The sequence below is a fragment of the Cupressus sempervirens genome, chromosome 11, assembly GCF_028749045.1.
Source record: "Cupressus sempervirens isolate cs-2001-9-10 chromosome 11, ASM2874904v1, whole genome shotgun sequence".
Taxonomy (NCBI): Eukaryota; Viridiplantae; Streptophyta; class Pinopsida; order Cupressales; family Cupressaceae; genus Cupressus; species Cupressus sempervirens.
Window position 1 is genome coordinate 569,657,404 of NC_143128.1, and position 18,211 is coordinate 569,675,614.

Here is an 18,211-nt window from a genome sequence, read left to right on the forward strand (position 1 = left end):
ACTAAGGTTCTAGGAAAGACAAACTAAATTTAGCAAGAACCTAGGACACTAAAAATAATCTAATAGAAGTATCTTTTGGGATGATTGCATTAAAAGTTTTAAAGTCATTTCGACATCAACCTATCAAAACAAAGCTTTGTTGAATGCAATATATTTTGTAAGAAGTTATAGGTCAATGGTTAAAAGTATAAAAGGACGATTCTAAGTATAACTTCACGGTTAAACAAACAAATTCTAGTTATATGTTTGTTTTCCAAGCTAAATATTCACAATCCAACTAACTAGGTATTTATATAAGTACTAAGATCAATAACAGACCAATTTGCAGCAATTTTCTAGATGGGAAACTCCAAGGTCACGGATTATACAATGCCATCTGTTGTCAATTTTTTTTTCTCAACTATCAGAATTTCTATGCAAAGTCGTGCTTTGGTGCTCCAAATACAAGTTAAAGAAATACGTTCACAAGTGAAGTATATAATTGTAAGCTGAAAGTTTTTATTCCTAAAAGGACAATCTTTAGGATTGTTGCTTTCTAACCATCCAAGGTATTTTATATTGTACAGAAGGCATAAACTCCCAAATACAACAGAAGGTTATATCTGGTTTACGATATGAATTGCCGATTGATATATACTTGCCTTCTTTTAATGTACACATATGAAGGCAAACCTACCAATAAAAAATAAGGTATATTTGTCTCAGGGCAATGGAATTTTATTTTTGCAAATGTCTTCTCTTTAAAGAGTGGATTCTCATGACCCTTACAATTTTACATAATAGGATGTTAAAATTATCTTGCATCAAGAACAGAAGTAAATTTGAGAAAACGGAGGAAAATTGTGTCTTTTGTCAAAGTTTGCCCAGTAAGTTGTAAACATGGGTGGGCTTGCCAATGATAATGTGGCCAAGGATCATATGTTCTCCAATACAATAAAAAGGGAAAATATCATATGTGAGAGAATATCTCTAGATTGTACTTAATCTTCTATTATGTTTGGTTTTAAAAAGCACAAAGGGATATTTTAAAATATCTTGAAGGCACTAGATTACATGAGAGTTGTTTGCTTGAAAAATGGAATACCTATGTTGGCTTTTCATTTTCTAGGATAGATACCTGTTTTCACGCATAATTTAATTACTTTGTGCTTCACAGTTTCGAAAGGAGATACCCAAGAATTTTGTTAAATACGCAGCCAGTAAGTTGCACCCGACTTCTGTAAATTTTTTGGCATGGCAATTTACATATGTTTTTCACATTCATGACACCGGAACCCCCTGAGATTTCAGCTTGATTCTGTTTGTTCCTAGCAAAAATTCAGAAGATGCTGATTTATGGTATTTGTTCTTCTATGCAGTTGGTGGAGTTTACTTTGCTCTGGAATCCATAGTTACATCTAAATATTTCCCCGATAAACAAGATCCTCCCGAGCAGCAGGTGTCTTTGCCCCCATCCAAATGAATTTGACTAGTTGCAACAAAGTCCATTTTCATCCTTTTTTAAATAGCATTGTTAGCACGCTCTCATAATAGATAACATGATTTTGTCAATATATATCTCATGTTATGGATTTCATTTTGTGGGTAGTTTAACATGATAACACACCATATCAATATTAGGTGTCTACGGTGTATTCAATAAATTGCCCACACGTCGATTCTAATCATATTTTGTTTTCTTGATGAGGAATGTCGAAGTCACTTGATTATGAATTTATGAGCTCTGCTATCTCTTTAAAACTATTCGAAGAATCGAATAAGTGTGTGAAACTCTTGAGGTTTGTAGTACCAATAAGAGTGTATGACTACCAAAATGGTTCTTTTGGACGCTTGAGTTGACGGGAAGTCCCTTTTTTGGAATTGCTTGCACATTCAAATCTGTGAAATTTCTAAGGTGTTCATCCCAAAGACATCCTTTATGGTATAGAAGATTACGTACGTAGGGCTGATTAAAATACTGTGTATATCACATGCAGGCAGAAAAATAAATGAAATTCAATCTCTATTATTTATGCTAAAGGTTTACATAGGAAATTGAATGAAATCTAGTAGTTCTGAAATTGATGCTCAACTTTGTTCACTTCTATATTTTGTTATCGAAAAGTTAAGTACGGTGGCATGACTTGCACAGAAAATATTAGTCTTTTAGAAATTGTTTGGCGAATATTTATCAATAATTACTTCAAAGCAGAATCTCTCCGATAAATTGTTTTGTTTCTGCGTTGTATGACTACCATTCTATTCACAAATACAAAGTATATTTTGCTATTGAGGACTAACCGTACTTGGGCGGGATACTTATTGTAATATTTGGAAAATGAAATTGAGATCGCTGATGTGCTGAGATGGCCCCAAATGTGGTCACCAACAATTTTTTTTGGATCGTTTTTTTAACAATCAAATGAATCCTTTTTCCTATCCCAAAGGGCGAGGTGCATTAAAATGGTTAAATCTTAAACACTCTAAGCTGAGACACGTGTGGAAGTACATTAAACACCTAAGCTGAGACACGTGTGGAAGTACAGGGAATAGTTAGGTTACCTAATGGCAAAATGAAAATTAAAGACTCTTAATACATTTTGTGGATATACAGCAAGCCATAAAAAAGGATAAAAGAGAGACTATGATATGGTCAAGTTTTGAAAGAATGACATATTGAGGAGATCAACCTTCACACAAATTGAAGTCAAAGAAAACATGACTAGAATACGACTAACATTAGACATAATGACCTACTACAAAGATCATAACCCTCTACAAGTCAATGCATAAGCATATTATTTTTACTTTAAATGATTACTGCAATCTAGATAATTTGAATCTATTAAAATGATTATGGGAAGACCAATGATAGATGATCTTGAATATTCTAATATAAAGTTTCACTTACAGTTAAAAAATATATTTATCACTAAAAAATTCTTTATATAAGTGATGATAAACACTACAAGTATGTAAAGAAAACTAATTAAAATAAGATAATGTATATTACATATGATAATAGACTTGTTTTTAGAATAGAGCTTAGCTTACTTAACCCTCTTAATTTAAATACATTCATAACACTGAATATATTCATTTTAATTGATGCTCAAGATCATATGAGAATATGAGAGGACGACATACTTAGAACATTTGCGTACACCAACAATTAGCTCTAGATAGACTGTAAACAAGGAGATTAAATTTTCTATATCTCAAATGAGGCCACAAGAGCTTTATTTATGTTGGCTTTATGCCAATGGTAGTTGAGCATTTGGTAGGTATAGGTTTGAAATTTGGGTAATTGGCAGATGTAGATTTGAAAAGATTAGTAATTGGTAGTAGAAGACTTTTGAGGAATGGTGGTTGTAGAAATTTATTGAATGAGATGGTACTTTAGGGACGATGCACACTCATGTAGGCCTATATGTAGGTTTGAAAAGATTAGTGATCTGTACTTATAGACTTTGGAGGAATGACAATTGTGGAAAATTGTGGAATGAGATGGTACTTTAGGGATGATGTAAGTTCATATTGACCCATTTTACACATTCAATTGTTGCTTTTATCTTACATATTTAATTGTTGCATTAAAAATATTCTTAGTTTTCCTAATCACCAATTATTATTACTATCACTTTTTAATATGCTTGAAAAGTGTGAATGATCCACTTAACACTCGTAAGTGGCTATAGGGATCTTAGTTTTTTGGTAGTATTGTTTCCTATTGTTATACCATAACATGGTTGACATCAAGATAGGCATGCACATGTGCTAGCCAAGTTTGGATCTAGGTGGCAATAAATTAGTTGGAAATTGTTTAAAAAGATCATCTTAGTTTTGTGGTTGCTAATTGGAAGTATGAACAACTTTGATTTGTTCTTCTCCTTGCACATAGTCCCATTTTGTGAGAACAACTAGCTTTGTTGGAAATACATTTGACAAAACATCTTCAACATTACATGTGGAAACCATAGATAAGGCAAGGGGTAGGAATCAACCTTGGGAATGTTGTATTCCCATTGATCAAGTAGATAATCAACCATTCCATGAAAAATGATTGAATAAATTTCCATCGATAGGATCAAAAAAATGTTCCATACTTGGTGGAAAAATTAGGACTGAAAATGTCAACATAATTTTCAAATTTACTTTGTAGAAAAGTGATACTATTAATAAGCCTAAACTTGCAACATTTGAGGAAATTCTTCTTAGTTGGATTGGTCCAATACAAGAACTAAAATCTCGTTATTCAAATGTACATTATACACTAGTTTTTGCATATGGACTCTAAAAAAGGTTAAGGTAACCGAAAGGCTTATATAAACCTTTTTCCATCAATAAGAGAATGAAACCTTTGATCATAATATCCCAAAATTGTTTTGTTGAGATCTTTAAACTATATAACCAAATCTAAATTTTAATTAAAATTTCAATCATTTGGTTTAGACGTTGTGAAAGTATGATAATCATTGCATAGGACAAAGTCCGCTAAGGAACTGAATGTAATGTCCCTATTTTTTTGGCTTTCCTAAGCATCAATTATTTTTAGAGGTTAGCCTATTATTAGTGGTCCTTGTAGGCTAATGTGGTGATCCGAGGACACTCTAAAGGTGATATGAGATTAATCAATTGATCCTTTGAGTGCCTATTTCGGTAGTCTCCATCTCAACACATCAACTTCTTTGTGGTTTCCCTTCTAAAGGTCTTCAAGGCTTTGTTTATACACTCTAATTATTTTTAGTAAACCACTTGGGCATTTGGTCTATACTAGTTATGGTAAGTCATCTAGATGACTAGATGATACTACAATGTGATCTAACAAATAGTTTGTGGACTTCTAGTGGTAAATTCCTAAGATTTGATATGAAACTTACTAGTGAAGTCAAAAGTTTGGTTGAAATTTTTTGGCATGATAATACAAGAGTATCAACTAATTCAAGAGATGTTCATAAATTGAGTGTTGGCTCAAAAATATGCGATCCACATACTATACACTTTTTGGACATGACTCAAACTGAATTGTTAAAAAAAAATTTAGATGATAAAGTGTTAAGTATTAGCATTAGTCAAAGATCTTTTGAAAAGTGTAAACCATGGTATGTAAGGATTAACAAAGAAATAGTCACATGTATATGTAAAACTCATGTTCAATTTCGTTACCATTGTGATGTATTTCGATCTATACGTAGTAACATGCATAATAAATAAATGTTGCATGAATGTGTTATAAAAATACCACCTCAAACTATAAAGGATTTCATATCAGGTTTGTTTTGTAAGCCACCTAATGAGCAATATTTACTTTTCAATGCATCTATTTTCGATACATGTGATATGTGTGGCAATCTTGCTTTTTAGATGAATGTTTGCATGAAAGTTCTTTGACTCCTTTTGGACAACAATTAGTTGATGTAAAATGATTCAAAACTATTGAATATCGATTGAAGGATGGGAAGGTTGGAAGAAGTTGTGATCTAGTTACATGAAAAGTTAGTTGTCATGCATTTATGGATCAGTCTAAGAGTATGATCATTCCAAATTATGTTAAACACTCACTAAATATGCTAGATGACTGGATGAGCAATTTCACATATGTAAGAATAAGTTTTCAATTGGCAGTATGCTTTTAGTCATTGAATTTACAAAGAACTACACACTTGCACCCCAAGATGAGGTACAATCACAATATTACAATTCAGTGCAAGTAGCAATTGTTTTCCATATAGTTTATAGGCATGCACTTGATAGTACAGAAGAGGATCGAAAAATATTAACATTTCTATATGAGGGATAATAAACTTCATTCTTCTAAGTTTGTCCATTATTGCTTCAAGTTCTTTTACGATAAAGAGAGAGACAAATTCAAATGACACAACATCTAATATGGTAAGATAATTGTACATGACAACTCAAGAATGCGAGAATGTTCTATTGGTTGAGTAGGACACAAGCAAACTAATATCCAACATATGTGGAGTTTTTTTGAGGCTAGACATGGTAAAGGAGAACATGATGGTGTTGGTGCATGTGTAAAGAGAGCCCTTTGCAGAGAGCAATTAAAATTTGAGGAAAAAGCCTAATTCAAATATGCACATGACATTGTGAAATGGTGTAACAAATATTTATGCACATGATAAAGTTAGAACTCTACAATTAGACATTTCTTCTGGCTAGTGTAAGATTATAATATCCTTTTAAGATATGATTGTGATACATTTAGCAGGCCAGCTAAATGACATTCGTTTAGGAGTTCAAATTCTAACACTTGGACTATATGGACTAGGGAGATTTCATATTTTTGTCAGCTTTGTCTTGCAGGTGAATGGGAAGAATGCGAGAATACAGAATGAGTTGAAGAAAGGAAACAAAAATCATTAGCACCTACTAAGACACACATTGAAGATGATATAGTAAACGAAGGCCCAAATGTTATATTTGCATCATAAGACTATGGTCATGTTTCAGACCTCATACAACCTGGTATGTACAATTTAATTAAATTTGTCCTGATTGTGCTTCGATTTATATTATTTATTTACATATGTCATTAATATAATTCAAGTACATACATATGTATTTTATCTTATCTTGTAGGACATGTTTATGTTGTTATTGCACCTGATGATAATGATGAACAAATTGAGTACTGGCTAGCTAGATGTGTGGAACCTAAGAAAAAAATGATATGCCATCAAGTAGATGATGATGGTTTTGAGTATCCAATTGGATCTTTTGTTGTAGTTGGCACTTGGCTACGCAGATACCTAACAAGAAGAAATGGTTTTCCGACATTTGAAGACTACCAATAAAAAAAAAAGATTTTACACTATTTTGGTTTGGTTGTGGTAACGGATATCAAATTAGAAAGATACAAAGGGAGACCTTCCAATAAGGAACTATGGACGATTTCAATGGAAGATCATGAGGCAATCATAGATGCATTGAAAAAGAGAGAGGATGCAGATGGTACAATAGGTTGACTAGAAAATACACACATGTAAGTTTTCTCTTTATTGTGCTCTTTTTATATGTACTTAAATAATAAATGTATGTACACATTGTCAATAGTAAATTAAAGTTTATATAACTCTTATTCAAGTCTCAAATACAACTTATGCAAATTAGATGATGTCATGGATCCAACATCAACAACTAGTGCAATTAGACATGGTGAGCATACATTAAACATATTTACATTATACACATAGGACTTATAACATTATGCTCTTACTAACATTTCAAAAAATTCATTTAAATTTTTTTTTTCAGGACCCTATTTGAACAAATGTTTCATCCAATTTTGTATTTGAATCAAAACATGTTGTAAACATTTAAAAACATGAGTTTACTTCTATTTATGTCCTTTATATTGTTTCATGTATGAGTTCACTTGTTTTAAATATACGAATTCACTAGTTTGTTAAATATACGAGTTAAGTTGTGTAAAATATACAAGTTCACTTGTATTTGAAAGTTATTGGTGCCCACTTCATATTAAATTCTTTTTCAATTTGTAATGATTTCCTATATGTTTCCATTACTTTACATTCAAACATGTTTAAATTAATGTTCCTACATTTAATTAAATTTTTGTTCATATCATATACTAACAAAATGTGTCATAATAATGTCTGGATCTCCAAGAATTGGATGCCACTTATAGATAATAATGTCCACATCTTCCCGTGTGCAAAAGGTTTTTTTATAGCTAAGTTTCAAATTTCCAGTGAAAGGAAGATTATTTTGTGTCACAATAATTTTTCTTGGCTGGGCAGATTTCCACTTATGGCCAAACTGTGGCATATGGATTTTGATTCACTCACGGAATCCTTTAATAAGTTCCCTATCTGGGTCCGGCTTCCTAATCTTTGGCAAGATTCGATTTTTGAAACTATTGGAAATGCTATTGGCGATTTCCTATATGTGGATGCTGACACTTCAGATATTCTCCATTCGACTTGTGCACACTTTCTTGTTGACTTGGATGTTTCTAAAGGCTTTCCTGAGGTGATTTGCTTGGATTCCTCGAGGGGTTCTTGGACACAATTGTTAGATTTCGAGGGTATCCCTTTTCGTTGCAGGAATTGTCTCTTGACGGGTCACATTGCTGCTCATTGTGCTGCTGGAAAATCCAAATCTAGGCGACCACCTTCTTGGTGGTCAGGGGCCTCTTCTGAGCACTACACGGTTAAACAACCCCGGACTGCTCCTTCGGATTCTGTGACTGAGGCTTGCGTCCATTCTGAGCCGGTGGTTGAGAAGGATGCTTTGGTGAAACATTCCTTGGATGTTCCTACAGATTCTGTGGCTAAGGATAGCGTTCATTTTGAGCTGGTGGTTGAGGTGGATGTTTTGGTCTCTCCCCCTGTTTCGGATGTTCCTCTTAGGGGCCAAAAGTTGTCTGATTCTCACAGGGAGTTTGCTGCAGCTTCTGCGTCCCCTGGGTTCCATGGGTCTTTGTCTTTTGAGGATTGGGTTACTGAGGCAGCGAAGTTAGAGGATGGTTGGATTGTGGTTAAAAGGAAGAAGACTAAGTCTTCTGTTCCCCCTTTAGATATGATCCTTCGGTCGCGAAAGGGAAACTTCAAATCAAAAGGAAAATCCTATGTTCCCTTTTGCTGATTGGTTTTATTGTGATGGTAAACTGGATGCATTTTTGGTTTGTTGGATACTGGTTTGGGTGGTTTTTTAGGTTGCTTTGCTCCAGTCTGTGGACTATCCAAGTTTTGATGTTTTTATGGTAGTTTTTTCTGGTCACATCTGTTGGTCACAGGTCCCTGTAAAACTTGGTTTAGTTGTTTAGCTGGTTTCAAATCCTTTTAAAACTTGGTTGTGCTTAATGGTTTATCTTTCTCTTTGATGTAAAGGGTTTCAGGGCCCCTTCAAAACCTGCTTTTACCTTAATCTAAAACAAAATGTGTCATAATAAATTAAAATTTGTCATAATAAACAAAAAAAGTCATACTTAGAACATGTTAACATAAGAAGATACCATATACTAATGTGATAACAAGTCATAAACATATAATATGGTCTAATATGTGATAACATGATATCAAGTCAAAAAAAATATAAGTGTCCTAATACATAGTGTATCATGATAAACAAAATGTGTCATAACAACACAATGTAAAGGTGTCAAAAGACCTAATCTATCTAATTTGCAGTCCTCTTTACTCCATGCGAAGAGGAATCATATGGATCATCATTTGTAACATCATGTGTGTCTTCATGTGGGACATCTTGTAGGGTATCCTGTGTGGCATCGTAAGAAGACAATATGTACATGCTTAATTGAAATGGTTTTCATAATCTAGTTTGTAAATAATTTTAAATAATGAACTTATTTAAAATTTTACCTTGTGATATTGTTGTCCCTCTATGAGAGGAGAAGGTGTACTCTCATAACCATCAAAATGTGGCAGCGGTCAAGTCTTGAAGGAGAATACATAAATTTTCAAAAATGGATAAAGATCATATTGAATTACATATATAACAATACTGACCTCAAAGGATGATGTGTGTGCCTCCAACTAGCTTAGACCTATACTCCCATCAACACTCGTGGTGACATCCTCCTAAAATCATGAATACATAAGCCTTGAGTCAAATTTATATATACATGAATTATAAAGTACATAAATTAAAAAGTACATAATTTACACTACCAATTTATGACATAAAAACATATATATCATACTTGAGTACTAGCTAGTGTCACAGATGAGTCTAGAGATATTCTTGTGTCCAAGGGGATGAATACCAAGGGGACAGATATCCCCATAACTGGTACAAATGTGTCCAAGGGGACAAATGTCCCTCACCTATGTCCATTGCTTTACCAAATTGCTCGAAAGGGCACTCAATGAACTGACAGTAGAAGACACTACTCAATGATGGATAGGTGCTGGAACAACTAGTGTAGGAAGAGGAAGAAGAGGTTGAGGGCTTTGGCGATTCTTGGTATTATCACTAAGCTTTCCCCCAAGCCTATCTTGAGGCATCCCTCTATCGACCCCTAAAATACTTTCATATCAAAATAATTGGGTTTAAAACCCAATTTGAACTCTTCCCATAATTTCCTAAAAAAGTACATGGGAACCTCGTGATTAGCGTATGGTGAATGGTGAAATACCATGCACCACCACTCCGAAAAATGCTCTGATATTCGAGGGTGTGTACACCATCTAATAGAGATACATTGCTTCTTGTCACTTATCATCACCTATCTTTGGGTTTTTAAAATATCTTTTTAGATGACCTTTATTTATTTTCAAGTCATGGACCTATTCATAAGACACACCATCAGAATAAAATGCATGCATGTCTTCCCTCCATGCTTGAAAGCTATCTATCTCATAGTCTAAGCTCTGTACAAAGTGTGTAATGCCTTGCATCCTATTTGCAAGGTGAAGTAGTTTTTCTTTTTTTTGGGGGGGAGGATGTCTCTCATGCCTAATGCTCTCAATGTCTTGCATGAGGTCATGGATGTTATGCCTCATGCTCTCTTGTAACTCCTCGAGGGTAGGTGGTGGAGGAGGACTAGTTGGTCATGGAGGTGGGGGTGGAGATGGAGGGGGCAAAGGTGGGTCCTCACAAAATATGTCATCCATGAAATATAATTTTCATCCATACATCTAATACATCTTTAACTACAAATATATCAAAAAGGGGAGGAGAGAGATTAAACTATAATTAACTATATAATTAAATGAACATCTAAAACATAAATTTAAATGAACATCAATCTTATATGCTTATTGATCCATATATTTTAAAGAAACATTAATATTTTGATTAATTTAAAAGAAAGAGATTGTAAGATAACTTTATCTTAATAACGGTAATGATAGGTGAATTTATTCATTTCTATACATGGACTTATATGAGAAGTTCATTAGTAATAATAGGTCCTCGGTAGGGAGGAGAAAGAAAGAGAGAGTGAGGAGAGAGATAGGGATGAGAGAGAAAGATGATGGTAGGAGAGAGAAAGTAAAAGGGAGGAGAGAGAAAAAAGAGAGGGAGGAGATAGAAAAAAGATGAGGAGAGGGAAAGGGAGGAGAGAGAAAAAGAGAGGGAGGAGAGAAAAGAGGAAGGGAGGAGAGATAAAGGGAGGAGAGAGAAAGATGATGGTAGGATTATTATCTAGTTCTACAATTTGAGGTTTAGGGTTAGTTTTAGAATTAGGGTAAGGTTTTAGATTATGTATTAGTTAGGGTTCAAAAGTTAGTAGTTGGACTCTAGTTAGGATTAGATTATGATTAGGGTTCAAACTAGGATCTAATGTTATATTCAATTCATCTTTAGATCTAAAACATAAATATAAGTATATCTTTAAAACCATCTAAACATCTAATGTGTTATACTACAAATATATCAAAAAGGGGAGGAGAGATAGATTAAACTATAATTAATTATACAATTAAATGAAAATCTAAAACATAAAATTTAAATGAACATCAATCTTATATGCTTATTGATCTATATTGATTAAAGAAATACTAATAAATTGTTTAATTTAAAAGCAAAGAGATTGTACAATAAATATATCTTATTGAATGGTTATGACAAGTGAATTTATTCATTTCTATACATGGACTTATATGAGAAGTCTGTTGCTAATAATTGGTCCTAGGTAGGGAGGAGAGAGAAATAAAGAGTGGAGAGAGAGAGATAGGGAGGAGAGAGAAAAATGATGATAGGAGAGAGAAAGTGGAAGGGGGAGAGAGGGAGGAGAGAAAAAGGAGAGGAAGGAGAGAGAAAAAGATGGGGAAGAGAGAGAAAGGGAGGAGAGAGAAAAAGAGAGGGCTCCCTCTTTTTTTCTTTCCTCCCTTTCTCTCTCCTTCCCATATTTTTCTCTCTCCTCCCCATCTTTTTCTCTCTTCTCCCTCTCTCTCCTCTCTCCTCTCTCTCTTCTTCAAAAATTATGAATGAAAATGAAAAGAGAGAGAAAGGGAGAGCTCATGGACAACAAGATATTAACACAAGTTTTATGTTTTTTTGTTTTCTAAATTTAGAATTTTCAAATTTAGATTTGTTTTGCGTGATGAAGTTTTGTTTTTAATTATTTTACCTAATGTTAATGTGTTTAAATTTTTATTGTTTTACCTAATGCTAATGTTTATGTTTTCTACTTAAATTTTATGTTTTTTAATGAAATTGAACCTATAGTTTATGCTTTCAATATTAGTTGAACCTATGATTTATGTTTATGTTTATAGTTTATCTATTCTATGTTTTATATACTAAACTTATTAATTTTTTCTAAAGGTTAATACAATAAAAATCTAATTATCAATATAAAACTAATAATGATGAATAAAGAAGAAATAAAATTGACCTAACGTTTAAGGAAAAAGCAAAAAATAATGAAATAAAATAATAGGAAACAAATAAACATACCTAGAAGAGTGTAAAAATTAATTTGGGGGGGGGGGAATCAATAGGGCTCTCCAAACCGGGCTTCTGTCTCCAAATATCACTATCTCAGAATTGAAAAAGTGAAAATGACAAAAAAATGCTAAAAAATCAAGTTATAAGCTTTTACAAATCAGGGGCCCAATTTGTTTAAAATTGAGCTCTCAATTTGGTTCGGTAGCCAAATTTGTACTCATAAATTGGGCACCTGATTTTTGAAAATGAACTAGGCTACCAAACCTGATCGGGTGCCCGATTTTAAAAAATTGGGCATTCAATTTTGAAGAAGTCTCAATCGGCACAAAAGACTTCCATGGAATTGAGCCTCATCTTCTTTCTCTTACCCTTCTCCATAGAAACATCACTAAAAAAGAGAGCATTAAGAATGTAACCATTGATAGTGCATCTCTAGTAGGAGTATCAAATGAAGACACAATCACATTAATGAAAGTATTTATAATGTTGTCCTCTTCCTCTAAAATATCACTAAGAGAATAATATATATTAGGAGAAGAAGAAACATGAAGCTTGTTATGTTGAAAGGAGAAGGTATCAATCATGTTAACTCTTTTGTGAGGAAGAGAATAGTCAATATTAGCATCAAGAGGTTCATCCCAAATAGTGACATTATCAATGAAAGGAACATAACTATCAATAACACAAACCATAGAGGAATGATCATGCATTGAAGTGAGGTCCATTAATGAGGCGGATCAAAAGAAGATATAAGGCCATCCTCAATCAATGTATCCCCATAGTCATTGTGTACATTAGAAGGGCCAATATCAATCTGCCTCTCATCTCCATATGGTAAATCTAAGTTGATAGGAGGGTGATGTTTAATGCATAAGATAAGGGAATAATGTTCGGAAAATTCTTTAAAATACTTGTGCAATAAGGGAAAAAGATAAGTGCATATAGAGTATGTGCCACTAATCATTGATTTATTAAAAAATATGCAAGATCCCATAAACATTTGAATAATAAAGCATGAAGAGTACATACTCAATGTTGCAAAATCCATGAAAAATAATTCTAGATGCAAAGCAGGAAGGGTAAAAGCGTAAAATTGTGTCACCCTTGAGGATATCTGATAGGGTTACGGTCAAAATGGTTACAACTGAAATAATTTCAATCGTAACACTTTAAGCAAAAATAGTTATTTGGAAATCAATGAAGAAAAGTGTTTCTCTTATATGATGTCACATAAGTGGGTATAAAATGTCACATTGGGTTTTGGTCAGAAGTTTAGGCCGAAACCCTTTGGGCCGAAATTGTTTGTGGTAGCCACACAAGTAAAGAATGGAGTTTTTAAAAATTTCTCACTTCTAAGGCTAATTTCTCCAAAAAAAAGTAGTAACTTCAAAAACTAGCAATTGTAGATATCGGAGTCAAGATTATGGTCATATAAATTTTAGAGTTTTTTGAGTAGTTATAATATGTTATACTTTTATAATATTACAAGTAGATATTTTAAGATTCAAGAAGATGACACTTCAAAAAAGAAAAAAAAAGAAGAGTAAGTCATGTTCAAAAAATTAAAAAATTATATGTACCTCTAGAGGAGAGAGTTCTCTTCAAGATTATGTAACTTGTTTTAAAAAATATGTAGATTTGATAGGAAAAGTTTGGCGGAAAAAATAATTCAATTTCTGATAAGTTCGACTTTGAAAACTTAAAAAATATATATCAGAAATCATTTTTTTTTTGTCCACTAGATATACACGTCAACTATAACATATTACAAAATCGTAGGAAAATATGACTGTTTACATATTTTTTTGGTGAGAATGAAACTCTACATTTTTTGCATTTTAAAAAAATTAAAAAATGGACTTAAATTTTTTTAAAAATGTAAAAAATATTTCTCAAATTAAAAAATAATTATAGATTTAAACTTCATCCAATATTACATAATTCATCAATTTACATCATCTTCAGATTTTAAACACAAATACCACTTTTATATCATTAAAGTTGAACATATTCAACTTTGAGATCCTTTTTCTTTATAAAAGGTGACACAGGTTTGTGCTTTTACTTGGAAATAAGTGAGATCAGAGGATCTAACCCTAAAATTCACAAGAAGTCAATATAAAAGAAGGTAATAACAAAAATAAACAATCTAACTCGGATAAGAAAGGGGCACGAGGTCAGGTTCACAAAAAGAAGGTAAACACCCAATGTAAATAAGGAAGATCTAACTCCAAAGATAAAAAAGAAGGGGAAAAAAGTCAAGTACACCAAAAAGTTTAGGTGAAGCCAAGGAAAAATAAGAGAGATTGCCAAAAGATGAATATGTAACTCCAAGAAAGAGGGTAAGAAGGTGAGGTTCACAAAAATGTCTAGTGGTAAAATAGAAGCACTTTAATGAGATGTAGGTCTCCACTTTACGGGGTCACTAAGCCATTCAAATATGTGTTTGAGGGAAAGAGAGGAATTTCTAAAAATGATTCCACTTATGATCCAAATTAGATTAGCTAGGACCCAAGGGAAGAAGTGAGATAATACTGAATTCAAGTTATAAAGGAGAATACAATACAAGGAATATACTCTCTTTGGCCCTTGATAAGATAATGTGAATGTGGAATTGAACTAATTGCTTAAATAATGTAAATCTAGATGCTATGTAAACACAATTAGCCCAATTAAGATGTAAATCTAAGGTAAAGATATGAAAGGAAATAAAATATAAATGACTTACCTTGAAATGTATAGAGGAAGATGTATATTAGCTCCAAAGCTCACACATCTGAACTATATTTGAATATCCATCCATGAATCTCAAAATGAAACGATGAAATGAACAAAACCCATAAATCTCCTAGGAATCTAAGATTGAAGGACTAGAATGACTTGGGAAGACATCTTACAACCAGGTTGATGTAGTTCAACGATCTATAATTGATGACTCTAGAAATCTCATGATTAGTAGGTTCCAAATCTATAATACTTTTGGCTCCCAACTTGTAAATCAACACAAAAAAGTATGGTTTGGGGGTTGGGGTTTGATGAGGGCTTGCCTTGGTCAAGCCCTAGGTTAAGGAATTAATTGTAATTGAGAAATATAAATGTAACTGATTAAAAGACAAGATAAATGTTAGGATTCACCTTGCTTGTATGTATGTAAATGTAGTGTATATCTTAACTAGGAATGTAGGGTATCTTCACTCTTTGCAATGGATCTACCATAATCCCATGACGGTGCCATGTATATAAAAGTACATCAATGAAGAAGATGATGAATGCTTCAATGTGAATCTCCTCCCTTGATGACCAAGAATAAGCTAGATCTTGAAGAGGCAATGCTCACAGAGGATCCTTCAATGTTAGATATAAATTTCCTTTCTTAAATGCTTGAAAAACTTGAATACTTGAACTCCTTGAATGCAAAAGGCAGAAATATTCACTTGAGAGAAAGATCTTGAGTGCATTAATGAATGAGATGAGAAATATATGAAAATAAAGGCCCCCCATGTCTCTTTATATATGAGTTTTCAAGATGGAAAACAATATAGGCCGATTGGGTAATGGTAACAAACTTTTACCACTTCATACATAAACCACATTCAAACTTGATTCACCACACATCTCAATCACAACCTTAACCATTCATCATTATGTAACATGTAATATTAGATCTACCATCTAATAACATGGATGAAACACATAAACAAGCAATCAACACATGACACAATATTTCATTACGTAGAAACCCTCCAAGATGCAGTTAAAACTGTGGTGGGGATGACACCCACAAAATCTTCACTACTGTAGCGATAAAGTGTGTCTGTTAGGGCTACAAATTTTGATTAGTTCTAATGATATACTTTGTGACAGGTGTTCCTCTCCAAGTGATTATAAGACTATTAAGTCTATATTGATTAAAGGATTTTTACATCACAATAAAGTGAGCACTCTGTTAGGATATTTACAATAGGCTTGTACCTGATACACTAGTTAGAATGTAATCAATACCATGATCTTTCAGTTTGCACTTGGTTGCTGATGACAAATCTTCTCTTTTCAAGTTGTAATCACCTCACTATGAGAGATATGTAATATCTCCTCTTTGCACTATTCAGTCGCCTTAGTCCTTCAACCTTTGATTCACCTTCAACAACGAAATCCTTTTTCTAATATATTCAACAAATTCAAATTAGGTCTTAAACCCTTCTTAAATAGCCATCTATATAAGTTTCTAGTTCTTGATGAACAATTAGAATTCATCCTTTTTGCTGATTGATATTTCCATTTTTTTGATTAGTTAATCACATAACATAGGGATTAATGATCCACAATTATAGGCATACTTACCTTCATGATTCACTCCTCGATCATAAAAACATGTTTCTAGCTCAACAAAAATGGTTTACATAAGAGTTTGTGCCATTTAAAACTCATATACCAAAACTATGTTACTCAACACATATAACTTCTAGCACTTATCTATGCTTGTTCCTTCATGCTTTCCCTTGAGACAAACTTGACTCAGCCAAAACTGAAACTATTTTTTAAATTACTCGACACATCCTCTTGAATCACTTGGAAACCACTAAAATGCTCGACAACTATGGATTGCTCAGTGACACTTATGTGCACCTGGCAACTATAACTACCTTGACACATATTGAACTTATTCACTTTTCCACTTAATAGCTCAACCTGTATGATGACTCAATCGTAGTGATGACCGACCAACATTGCTTAGTAAATGACTAAGTATTTTGCATTGATAGACAAGTTACCTTCAGAGTCAACACCTTCTAACCCTACCATGTTAGAAATGGACATGGGAAGGGATAGAAACATGAGCATGGAACATAGAGATTGGTGGGTTGAATAGCCAATGTTTTCAAAATTATTCAATGAGTACTAATGCATTGATAGATTGAATTTACTTTAAAATGCTTAATAGTCAAAGTTGACTTACTTTTTCCAAGCCTAATTTTTTCTTTAATCCATGATATTTAAGAATAGTCCAATAATGACATATAAACTTATATATCTAAGATCTTATATCAATAACACTTCTAAACTCTATGATTGATTCTATTTCATAAGAATCAGTTTTCAAGATGTTCTTACATATTCAGTGATCTTTGCACTGAAGATGTCAGGTTTCATCTTGCTTTTATATTATGATAATGTTTAGAGGCTTTGCAATAATTCAAATAAAAGAAATACACATTTGAATGAAATTATTTATTATATTCTACTTTATAAGACTACATACTCTTCCCACCTCTTAACATATAATTTTATCCATCATTGCTAACAACATGTTTATGCGTTTACACAATAATTGGAACAAACTTATTCACTTAGGTGTTTATGATAGATTTTGATCGTACTAAACAATCTCACTTAAGGAGAAAATGAAAGAAAGGTAAAATATTTCAAATTTTGTAATGAGTATTGAGTATCAAACATTTTAAGGCATTGTGAGATAGATTAAGACCTAATTATAACCTTCTTTCATTATCGTATTGATAAATCATTCCATATTCTCTTATTTATGATATTATTTCTATTGGTGTAGAAACTATATCCTTGATGAGATTCCTCTCCACTACTAGCACATGATTTTAGTCTGATGAAAAAGTCTACATAATATCAAACCTGAGGCTTTTAGGAAAAACATGCAAGTTTGTGTTTGTAGGTATTGAAGATCAGAGTTTTCAATAATGAAGTTTTTAGCATCCATCATTCTCGTACCATTCAGTTATTTTGAATGGAAGTCTATGATTCTACTTCAGCCCATAGGTAGAGGCTATCTTTGAACAATTATGGAAATAGAAGTTGAAAT

General features: G+C 32.7%; 1 protein-coding gene across 2 annotated transcripts in view; it reads left to right on the plus strand.

Moving 5' to 3' along the window:
* LOC149530907 (uncharacterized) overlaps nt 1-1,860 on the plus strand; it is a 68,842-nt gene extending 66,982 nt beyond the window's left edge. Inside the window, exons 4-5 of one of the 2 annotated variants that reach the window (XM_089810675.1) lie at nt 1,157-1,199; nt 1,359-1,860. In XM_089810675.1, coding sequence (XP_089666801.1) covers nt 1,157-1,199; nt 1,359-1,462 — 147 coding nt within the window. In that variant the 3' untranslated portion in view covers nt 1,463-1,860. The remainder of the gene's footprint in view (nt 1-1,156; nt 1,200-1,358) is intronic. The other variant, XM_089810676.1, reaches the window with a different exon arrangement.
* Nucleotides 1,861-18,211: the final 16,351 nt, after the last annotated feature.